At 43.8% G+C, this 12,289-nt stretch overlaps 1 protein-coding gene across 1 annotated transcript; it reads left to right on the forward strand.

Annotated features, from left to right (window-relative positions):
• Positions 1–3,016: 3,016 nt before the first annotated feature.
• LOC142876400 (olfactory receptor 2A12-like) lies at positions 3,017–3,975 on the forward strand. Its single transcript, XM_076010769.1, has one exon. It carries the CDS (start codon positions 3,017–3,019, stop codon positions 3,962–3,964), a length of 948 nt encoding a protein of 315 aa, XP_075866884.1. The 3' UTR covers positions 3,965–3,975.
• Positions 3,976–12,289: the final 8,314 nt, after the last annotated feature.

Consider the following 12,289-nt stretch of genomic DNA (forward strand, 5'->3'; position numbering starts at 1 on the left):
AAATTGGCAGGTGGAGCGAGGAAGGCAGATGAAAATAGGAGCTTAGCTGGCGAGAGGGCAGGACACAATTGCGGCTTTACCTTGCCTTTGTCAGAGGCAGGAGGCGCAGTGGTCCAGAGCCTGGCAGGCTATACAGCCAGAGTCCCAGTTATAGTCCTGGTCCTGCCCCTTATTAGCTTGGTGGAAGGTAGAGCAGACTCTGATCTTAAAGCACAGAAAATTAGAAAAACCAGCCTGCCCATCCCTACTTTCTCCTGGCTGGGTGGACGCTTACTCTCTTTCCCAAAGCACTGACACTATCAGGAGTCCAGGGTTTTGTCAAGCCCTGATCATTTGCCATCTCTATGCTAGACCCTGTGGACAGATGTAAAAGAGACACACCTGTGCCTTCAGCCTAGCAGGGAAGACAATAAACACATAAAATAAATGAGGCTGGACCGGTCAGATGAGGAGGAAGAGTGGGAGGTAGAAGGCAGAATGGATTAAGGAAGGCATTCCCAGCAGAGGAACAGCTGGAGCAGAAGGTGGTGGCATGTGTGGCAGGCACTGAGGAAGCCAGCTAGCCTGGAAGATCTGAGTCTCCGTGGCAGGAGACCCCCGCGGCCCAGACTAGGATCCCTTTGGGGGTCGTGTGTTCGCATCATGGTTCAGAAGTCTCACTGAGATAACTAGAGAATCACACGGACATGAAAACTGGTTAGAACCATTGAGGAAGATGTTCTACAGTTCCATCCAGATTGTTGCAAAAGGTACTAATTCATATTTTTTTAATGGATGGAACAAACGTTACATGTACTCATTATTAAATTGGAACTAGCTGATGAACAATCATTTCTACCCTGAGACAGATAAAACTCATTAGAAATCAAGTGGGGAGAGAGGCTGGAGGGGGAGCAAAAAGCTATCCAATGGGACCAATGAACACTATTTGGGTGATGGGCACACATATAGCTGGGACTACAGCATTACAAGAGAGATTCATTTAACCTAAAACATCTGTACCCATTTTAATTTTGGAAATTAAAAAAAAGTGCTTAGAACCAGATTGACAAAAGCCGTGAATTCCAGCCATAGGGGCTGATTGCTGAGACACTATCTGCTAGTGGGGGAGGGGGAGGGGGGCATGGAGGGGTCCTATGCAAGAGTCCAGGTCAGGGGTGTGGACGGGGGCAAAGAAGCATGTGGGATTTGGGGACAGGAGTATGTGAGCACATCCTCTTTCTCAGCCCTGTTGTCTTGGTGCCAGGGTTTGACATGTGCACTGCTGACCACACCTTATCTCTTGAAGGTCCCCTTTCAATGTCCGAGAGTGAGCTGCCCCAGCCTCCTCTTACTTTCACAAACCTTCCTTCTCTGGGACATTTCTCTCCTTCATCCAATTATTGGAGTTTCTGAAAGCACAGAACACACATCTAGCACTATATTCTTTAGCCCATTCAGCCTGGGACAGCTTTTCCATCTCCCACTCCTCCCCCATCATCTCGTGACACTCGGTCCTCATAATCAGGCTTTCAGCTTTGTCCCCTAGAACCTAGGTGCTCAAGAATGCTAGTGCACCTGCTCTCTCCTGTCCCCATGCTTCCTTCTACCTAGTTTCCTATAATCTATATAGCTTCCATTTATTGCACTTTCTAGACACCAGACATTTTTCTTTCAATCTCTACTATGCAAATATTACCCCCATATTATAAATGACGCTGGGACTCTGAGAGGCTAAGTGACTGGGGAGCAGGTAAAGAGGTTACCAGGCTCAGGTGTGTTGAGGCCCAAGTCTATGTTCTGTATATTCTCCAAGGTTCTGGGTGTGTGTCTGCAGCTCCTGGAATGAATCTCCTGCCAACACAATCCTGCTCAATGGGCTGCTGTGCTCAGCCCTCCCCATGGTGCTCAGGCACTGAGGCAATGACAGGTCAGCAGCCGGTGCTCCTGGTACCAAAGAACATCAGAGCTCCAAGGGCCCTTTGGGGCCATTGAAGCCAATAGCCTCATATTACAAATGAGGCTATGAAGCTCAGAAAGGGATATGGAGTTACCCAAGAACAAGCCAGGACTACCCCCAGTGCCTATTTCTCAATTCATTCCCCTTATGCTAACCCTTTTTATTTGCCTGGTATTTTATATTTTGCAAGATGTCTAGCTATACAGCATCTCATATGTTCCTTGCCATAGCTTTTCTATCTCTATTTAACAGATGGGGAGACTGAGGCCAAGAGTGGTGAAGGGATTTGCTCAAGGTGACAGAGCTGAGTAAGTGACAACCATGGAACACTCAGGGAACAATGGAACAATAGGGTCCTGGGGTGGTAATTCTAAGGATTCAACAGAAAATTCCTCCTATACCTGGTACAGGAAACAAGGCCCAGGCAGGCCTCAGGGGGACTGGGAGCAGCAAGCCAGGAGCCAGGGGTCCATGTCTTGGATGCTCAGGGCTGTGAGGTCTGTCCCCTCTGTCCCTAGCATGTCATTCCTCATCTCTGTAGGACCTCCACATTTCTTCTCCTCTATAGTTGCAGCTCCTGTGACTTTGCAATGCCACCACTCTAGCTCGGAGTTGACAGTGTCCCAATATCCACAGCCCACAGACACAGTCAGTGTCATCATGTTAAGTTCTCAGCAGAGGCATCTAGATGCTCACTCCAGATTGGGACAATTGTGCAGCCCTGACAAAACTCGGCAGTGTTGAGGGGTGGCCGGGTTCCCTGCTACAAATGTGACTACCAAATGCCTTGTCTTCTAAGGTGAGGGTGGTTTCCAGAGAAGGCCCTGTGAGCAATCAGGCATCCTATGCTGCATTACAGGTATGAATCCAGACCTTCTGACCTACTGCCCACTGCCACGGCTGCCCTAGATTCTTGACCTTTTTGTCCAACTCAACAAAGGTTTGATCTAATCTGCAAGTTACTGTACATGCTGTTGTGTGTGTATGTGGTTCGGGTTCTGTCAATCCCATCCTCCCTTCCCCAGGACCAAGGACAGAACAGGGAAGTCTATGTCTCTCCTTAATAGGCAGATCGCCATGCAGACCGTTGGCAAGGAAAACCACAGCTCTGTGTCCGAGTTCCTCCTCCTTGGCTTCTCCAGTGAACCACAGGTCAGAATGGCCCTCTTCATCTTCTTCCTCCTCCTCTACCTCATCACCCTGCTGGGCAATGGACTCATCACCACCCTCATCTACCTGGACTCACGCCTCCACACACCCATGTACTTCTTTCTCAGTATCCTTTCGATGGTGGACATGAGCTATGTCACCACCACTGTGCCTCAGATGTTGGTTAATATGGTGTGTCCAAGGAGAACTATCTCCTGGGGAGCTTGTGTTGCCCAGATGTTCATCTTTTTAGTCCTGGGTAATGGTGAGTGTGTCCTTTATGCCGTTATGGCCTATGACAGGTATGTGGCCATTTGCTTCCCCCTTCATTATACCCTACGCATGAGCCGTCCCATTTGTATCAAGATGGTCACAATGTGTTGGTGCATTAGCATAGTTGGGTCTCTGGTGTACACTATCTTCACTGTGCGTCTGCCTTACTGTGGCCCTCACAAGATAAACCACTTCTTCTGCGAGATCCCTGCTGTACTGAAGTTGGCCTGTGCAGACACAACCTTCAACGACCGGTTGGACTTCATCTTGGCTTTCACCCTGCTCTTGGTTCCACTCTCCCTCATCCTGGCCTCTTACATGCGCATCTTTGCCTCCATCTTCAGAATACGCTCATCCCAGGGGAGGATCAAGTCCTTTTCCACATGTGCTTCCCACATCACTGTGGTCACCATGTTCTATGCGCCAGCCATGATGATGTACATGAGGCCCGGGTCCTGGTATGACCCCGAGCGGGACAAGAAGCTGGCGCTGTTCTACAACGTTGTCTCTGCCTTCCTCAATCCCATCATCTACAGCCTCAGGAACAAAGATGTAAAGATGGCTTTCCTGAAAGTATTTGGAGACAGAAGGACACCTCAGTGACCTGGGATGTTTCAGAGTTGTCCACAGTCCTGGGCACAATGGATGGGGCTCATTTGGTGTGGTAAAGGTACAACAGTTGTGACCCACCTGAGTCTTCCTGGGGCTGTGAGCAGCCAGGAAGGTGTTGCCACCCCAACTGAAGATGCCCCCCAACACATTTGTTAGAAAATTTTCAGCTGCCACCACCCAAAGACTCCATTTTGTATTTACAGCAAAACATTTCTTTACAAAGACTATGTCCTTGAGTTTCATGGCCATTGCTTTATTGTTTTTCCTGGGTTCTCTCCTTACCTCTGGAAGTTTATGTCAGTACAACAGCATCGCAGCCAGATGTTTAACATGCAAACATGCACACTATTTATTTTCTACAATTACTGTTACCTTATCTCTATCTTTTTATCTCTGTCTCTATCAACCAATATATGCATGTAGACATCTGTAGATGTACTTGTGCATAATATACACACATATTTTTCTTTTGTGAAATATATATGTTTAACATGCACATTGTTTTTCTACACTGTAGAGTAATTTGGGGTAAAAATGACATAAACAGTACGCAGATTATGGAGGGAAATAGTCTTGAGTTACTGTCTGATAAGCACTTACAAATAATATTAAGCATTGGTTTTTCCACTGGGTGCTATAAGGTCAGAGATAGAACTATTTCAGTTCATATTTGTACAATAATATGGCTAATAATTAGTCTAGCCTGGGCTTAGCTTGTGAGACTGACTCATAACTGGTCAGTTTAAAATTTACATTTTAAATCTCACTTTTATTTTGACCAAATGAATATAGCTCAATATCCCTTATATGATATACTTGGGACCAGAAGTGTCTCAGAATTTGAATTTTGGAAAATTTTCTCTATCCTTACTGGAAAAATGCAAATTCTGACTGAAAATGCAATGAGTATTTTTTTTGAGTGTCAAGTCGGTGATGAAAAATTTCAGATTTTGGAGCTTCTGGGTTTTGGATTCTCAGATTAGGGATACTCATATATAAAACACAAACAGTGCCCTGTAAGCCTTCCTTGTGCTGCCTCGCAGTTAACCACTCCCAAACCACCTCCAAAGTTAACCACTATTTGGACTTCTACTTAATTTTGTTTTGCCCGTTTATGAACCTCATATAGGCTCATATGCAGTGTGCATTGTTTCAGTGTGAACTGGATGTGTGATGTTGTTTTCTCCCTAGTGCATAAATTTCCAGATTTTCTTTGTTCAACACTGAATTCCTCTAAAACTTACACAGTGGCTTCTCAATGAGCATTTGGAGACTAAGTGAACAACAAATGGATGACATACAAATAAAACTGCACAGGCATTCACAAATGCCAATAACAGTCAAATTCAGAATGAAATCAAAGACTCGATACCCTTCACAATAGCAACAAGGAAATTAAAGTACCTAGGAATATATTTAACTAAGGAGGTAAAAGACCTCTACAGGGAGAACTATGAACCACTGAGGAAGGAAATAGCAGAGGACGTAAACAGATGGAAAACCATACCATGCTTGTGGGTCAGCAGAATCAACATTGTTAAAATGTGTATACTACCCAAAGTGATCTACAGATTCAATGAAATCCCTATTAAAATACCAACATCATTTTTCACAGATATAAAAAAATAATTTTACACTTTGTATGGAACCAGAGAAGAACATGTACAGCAAAAGCAATCCTAAGCAATAAAAACAAAATGGGAGGTATCAATTTATACTACAAGGCTGTAGTAATTAAATCAGCTTGGAATTGGCACAAGAATAGGGACATTGACCAGTGGAACAGAACTGAGCAGCCAGATATAAAACCATTCTCATATAGCCATCTAATCTTCTACAAAGCAGACTAAAACATACACTGGGGGAAAGAATCCTTAATAAATGATGCTGGGAAAACTGGACAGACACATGTAGAAGACTGAAGCAGGATCCACACCTTTCAACTCACAAAAATCAACTCACACTGGGTAACAGACTTAAACCAAAGGTATGAAACTATTAGAATTCTAGAGGAAATGTAGGAAACACTCTCCTAGACATTGGCCTAGGGAAAGAATTTATGAAGAAGACCCCAAAGGCAATCACAGCAACAACAAAAATAAATAAATGGTACCTGATCAATCTAAAAAGCTTCTGTACAGCCAAAGAAACTGTCAGGAGATCAAACAGACAACCTACAGATTGGGAGAAAATTTTCGCATGCTACACATCCGATAAGGGGCTGATAACTAAATCTATTTAGAACTCAGGAAAATCAGCAAGAAAAAATCAAACAACCCTATCAAAGAGTGGGCAAAAGACATGAACAGAAATTATTCAAAAGAAGACAGAATAATGGCCATCAAACATATGAAAAAATGCTCAACATCTCTAATCATCAGGGAAATGCAAATCAAAACTGCAGTGAGGTATCACCTATCTCCAGTGACAATGGCCTTTATCAAAAAGTTCCAAAACAATAAATGTTGGCATGGATGCAGAGAGATAGGAACACTCCTACATTTCTGGTGGGACTGCAAACTAGTTCACCCTCTGTGGAAAGCAATATGGAGATACCTTAAAACGATACAAGTAGATCTACCATTTGATCCAGCAATCCCATAACTGGGCATCTACCCAAATGAACAAAAGACACTCTATAAAAAAGACACCTGCACTTGAATGTTTATAGCAGTACAATTCACAATTGCAAAGCTGTGGAAACAACCAAAGTTCCCATCAATCCATGAGTGGATTAATAAAATGTGGTATATGTATACCATGGCTTACTGTTCAACTCTAAGAAACAATGACGATATAGCACTTCTTGCATTTTCCTGGATAGAGCTGGAAGCCACAGTACTAAATGAAATGTCCTGAGAATGGAAAAACAAACACCACATGTACTCACCAACAAATTGGTATTAACTGCTGTACACCTAAGTGGACATATAGGAGAAACATTTATTGGGTGTTGGGCAGATGGGAGTTGGGAGGAGGGGATGGGTATATACATACATAATGAGTATGATATGCACCATCTGAGGAATGGTCATGCTTGAAGCTCTGACTAGAGGGGTGTGTGGGGGGGGCAAGGACATTATAGGTAACCTTAACATTTGCACCCCCATAATATGCTGAAATTAAATAAAACACTGTTGCGAAGGACAATTACAAAAAACTGCAAAGAGACATTAGGAGGTACATTAGTATTCTAATGCTGCATTAAAAATTACACTACAGTTTAATGGCTTAAAACAATAAATGTTTATTATCTCACAATTGTGGGTCAGGAACCCTAGCAGGACTCAGTTGGGTCCTCTGCCTCACAGTCTCTTCCAAGGCTGCAATCAGAGCGTCAGAATGTGCTGCAGGTATCTCAATATGCAACTCAGGAAGGATCCGCTTTCAATCTCACTTACATGATGGTTGGCAGGCATCAATTCCTCACGGTCTATTGGCTGTTGGACCAACAGTCTCAGTTCCCTGTCTGTTGACCAGAGGTTGCCCTCATGGGGGCCTCCCCACAAGCAGCTCACATCGTGGAACCTGGCTCATCAGAGCAAGTCAGTAAGAAAGTAAGGGAGAGCTCATGCAAGATGGAAGTCACAGTCATTTATAATCAAACCTCAGAAGTGGTTTCTTGTAGCTTTGGTGGGGATCACAGTAGGGTGTGAATACCAGAGGGCAGGGAAGTGAGCATCTTATAGCACTGTCTGCCATATGAGGTGTGTGGATTAAGCTCAGAATGGAGATCCAACAGGACATGGGGAGCCGGCGATCATCAGCATACCTGCATGGTATGTGCTGAGATCACCGAAAGGAAGCACACACTACCCAACTGCTGGGTTCATTATCGCATTTGCACAGCAATCCTGTCTGGGAGATTATAGCACCTCCACTTTGTAAATGAGGCAGGACAGAGAGCTGAACCGACTTGCCCCAGGCCAGCAAGTGGCAGAAAGAGATTCGAATGCACCTGCCATCAAAGCTCGTGTAAGTTCCTTTGTGCCACGTGCTTCACCAACAGCTTGTCATTCCTGTCCTTGGACACCCCCATTTTTTCTCCTCTTCTAAAGTTGGATATCTGCCAGAATGGCTGGCACAGTTTGTGGCTCAGCTCTCAGTTTTCTTCTCTGTATACTGGTATAACAAGTCCTGCTCAGGACTGTGAGTGTTTAATAAGAAATTACAGTTGAGGAGAGAAAAATGGTGGAGTAAGGTAACCCCCCAGAGTACTGCTCCCAGAGAAAGAGGCATAGACCTTGATCTCCTACACATGAGTGGATCTCTCCCCCACAAGAACAGCATTGGGAATTGGCAGTGGTTCAGCTTGGGACTCTCAAAAATGGAAAAAACAAGGTGAACGGGAGATAAGATCGCGTTCTCTGGAGGGTGCAGAACAAACAATAGGGCATTGAGCGTGGGAGGGCTCCGGCCTGTCAGGCCAGGGAGTGAAGCGGGATCAGACCCACAGAAGAACTTCTTGCTTCCCCATTGACTCCACACCCACTAGCCAGGGACCTGCCTGAAGTTGGTGCAAAATCCTGGCAGGAGTAGTGGGTGCTGTAGAGAGTGGTCATTAGCGGAAAGCACCGTGAACTACCTGGAGCTCCGTGCTAGGATGGCACCAAGTGGGGAGGAAACTGGTCTGATCTGCTAGGGGAGGCCGTTAGATATCTTGCCTCTGGTAACCAGCAGGCCCAGTCCTACAGACGTGTTCACTAAGTGGGGGGTCTAAGCTGGAACTGCCTCAGGCGAATAGGCCTACCCAGGGTGGGTCAGTAAGAGCCAGAGCTATGGCTGAACAGGCATGAGTCAGTGTGAAGATGGCATAAAGGAGGCAATGGGGTGTCCATATGACCCAGCTCCCCAATCTGGCACCTGTCAACTCCCAAATAGTCGCCCCAGTGCTAGTACTCTGCAAGTGGGCAGGCGGTCATCATTGTGGGGTTCCACAGCCCAGCCGATGTGGTGTGATACCATTTGTCGGGAAGATCCCCTCCCCCAGCCAGAGACTCTCCTGACAAATTCCGCCCTTATGCAATCTACAGTCAACTAGCCAGGCCTGTCTTGATCGAAGAACTCTGAATTCCGGTACTAAGGAGGCTAATGCCAAGGGGGTTACAGCTGCTGGGGTGCCGGGGTGCAGGGCAGACTGGGGTGCTACCTCCTCCCCCTAGCCTGCATCTTTCACCCTAAGGCAGTAGGCTCCACCCCTGGAGGCAGGGTGAGACAAGAAAAGCCACTTTCCCCTTGATCTAGGGTGAATCCACTGGGGTTTGGCACAGATCAATAGCTAACAGCCTAATGACTTTGCTATCCAGACCAGTTTAGTTCCCCAGTTGATCAAAATGCTGGGGCTGGACCTCTTGCCCCAGTCACCTGCCAACAGTCAGGGCCGTGTTCAAGGAACAAATTCCCCTCAAGTGCCCACAATAGGCTCCACAAGTAACACCTCCCATCAGGGGTAGCCTCCCAAGTGTGGTGGAAGAGCTCCCCCAGTGGCAGATCAAGAAACCATAGAAGGGAGGACGCCCAGGTTGCCTGCGTCATGTTCCACCCACAGAAATAGTGTATTCACAGAGTCTGTTAGGTATCTTACAAAAAAAAAAACAATAGCTGATCCAGATGGGGAGAGCTCAGCCTAAGAGTTCTGGAACTATGAAGAATCAAACCAAAAACACTCCCCCAAATAGATACATCAGCTCTCAAGAAATGGGTATATATATATATATTTTTTTTTGAGACAGAGTCTTGCTTTGTTGCCCAGGCTAGAGTGAGTGCCGTGGTGCCAGCCTAGCTCACAGCAACCTCAAACTCCTGGACTCAAGCAATCCTGCTTCAGCCTTCCAAGTAGCTGGGACTACAAGCATGCACCAGCATGCCTGGCTAATTTTTTCTATATATATTAGTTGGCCAATTAATTATTTTCTATTTATGGTGGAGACGGGGTCTCACTCTTGCTCATGCTGGTTTCCAACTCCAGACATTCAGCAATCCACCCACCTCAGACTCCCAGAGTGCTAGGATTACAGGCGTGAGCCACCATGCCCGGCCCTCAAGCAATGGATATTAACCAAATGCAAAACATTAAAATGACAGAAGAATTTCAAAATAGGATTGTAAGAAAGCTCAATGATATGCAAGAAAAAATGGACAACCAACACAAAGAAACCACAAAAAAATCTAGGACTTGGAAGAAAAATTCTCTAAGGAAATCGAGATCTTAAAGAAAAATCAATCCAATCTCCTGGAAATGAAGAATTTATTCAGGGACCTACAAAACACAGTGGAGATCCTCAATAATAGGATGGACCAAACAGAAGAAAGAATCTCAGAGATTGAAGATAACACCTTCAAATGAAATAAGTTAATCACAGAGATAGAGCAGAAAAATAAGAGACATTAGCAAAGCTTACAAGAATTGTGGGATTATATGAAGAAACATAACCTGAGGCTGTTCTGGGTTCTGGATTCTGGAAGAAAAAATGCAAGGGTTGGATAAGATATTTGAAGACATAATAGATAAAACCTTCCCATGTCTTGATAAAAAGCTACACATCCAAGTACAAGAATCTCAAAAGACCCCTGGGAGATACAATGCAAATAGGAAAACACCATGACATGTAGTCATCAGATTGATGAAAATATCAACAAAAGAGACCCTTCTATAAGCTGTAAGGTGAAAGAAGCAAGTTACATACAAAGGAAAGCCCAAACGAGTAATGCCAGAATTCTCAACTGAAACTTTACAAGCAAGGAGAGACTGAGGCCCATTCTCACTCTTCTGAAGCAGAATAATGCCCAGGCTAGACTCTTGTACCCTGCAAAACCAAGTTTTATGTATGAAGGAGAAATAAAGACATTCCCAGATAAGCAAAGACTGAGAGAATTCACCAAGATAAGATCAGCCCTACAAGAACTACTCAAAACAGTGTTACACAGGGATCAGCATAATAAATATTCGTGAACTTAAAAACACTCAAAAGCTAAAGATTTTAGGCCAGATATCACAATGGCTCAAGAGAGAAAACAAAACAATATCCAACACAACAGAATGAATAGTAATTCTCCCCTCCTATCACTTCTCTCAATAAATCTGAATGGCTTAAAGTTGCCACTCAAGAGACATAGGCTGGCTCAATGGATAAAAAAATACAAGTGAAGTACATCCTGTCTTCAGGAAACACACCTAACCTGCAAAGATGCATATAGACTAAAAGTAAAAAAGTAGAGATCAGTATTTCAAGCAAAGAGAAGCCAAAAGAAGGCTGGCGTGGGAGTTCAGATTTCAGATAACTTAGTTTTTAAACCAACAAAAGTAGTTAAAGACAAAGAAAGTCATTATATAATGATGAAGGGTACAGTTCAACAAGAAGACATAACAATTTTAAATATATATGCACCTAACTTTGGTACAACCAGATTCATAAAGCAAACCTTACTGGATCTAAGCAAATTGATAAACAGTAACCCCATAGTAGCCAGAGATTTCAACACGCTACTGACTGCACAGGACAGATCCTCCAAACAAATTTTAATAAAGAAATAATGAACTTAAACAGAACTCCAGAACAATTGGCCCTCACTGAGATTTATAGGACATTCTACCCAAAATCCACTGAATATACGTTCTTCTCATCAGCTCATAGGACATTCTCTAAGACTGACCATATCCTAGGACACAAAGCAATTCTCAAAAGATTTTTAAAAAATAGATATTATACCATGTATCTTCTCAGATCACAGTGAAATAAAAGTAGAAATCAAGCCTAACAGAAACTCACATTTCTACACAAAAATGTGGAAATTAAACAACCTTCTACTACACAATTACTTCATCAATGAGGAAATCAAAATGGAAATAAAAACATTCTTTGAACTTAATGACAATGGAGAGACAAGTGATCAAAACCTCTGGGACATGGCTAATGCAGTACTGAGAGGAAAGTTTATTTCCATAAATGCCTATATCCAAAAGTCAGAAGGATCACAAATAGACAATCTAATGAATTAACTCAAAGAGCTGGAGAAAATAACAGACCAAGCCCAAACCCAGTAGAAGAAATGAAATTAACAAGATCACTCTTACACTGCTGATGGGACTGCAAATTAGTGCAACCTTTATGGAAAAGAACTTAGAGATTCCTCAAACAACTAAAAATAGAAATACCATTTGACCCAGCAATAGCATTGTTGGGCATCTATCCCAAAGAACACAAGTCACTCTATTATAAAGACATCTGCACCCTAATGTTTATAGCAGCACAATTCACTATTGCATGGACATGGAAACTACCCAAGTGCCCGTCAACTCATGAATGGATAACTAAA

This window comes from Microcebus murinus, chromosome 2, assembly GCF_040939455.1.
Source record: "Microcebus murinus isolate Inina chromosome 2, M.murinus_Inina_mat1.0, whole genome shotgun sequence".
NCBI lineage: Eukaryota > Metazoa > Chordata > Mammalia > Primates > Cheirogaleidae > Microcebus > Microcebus murinus.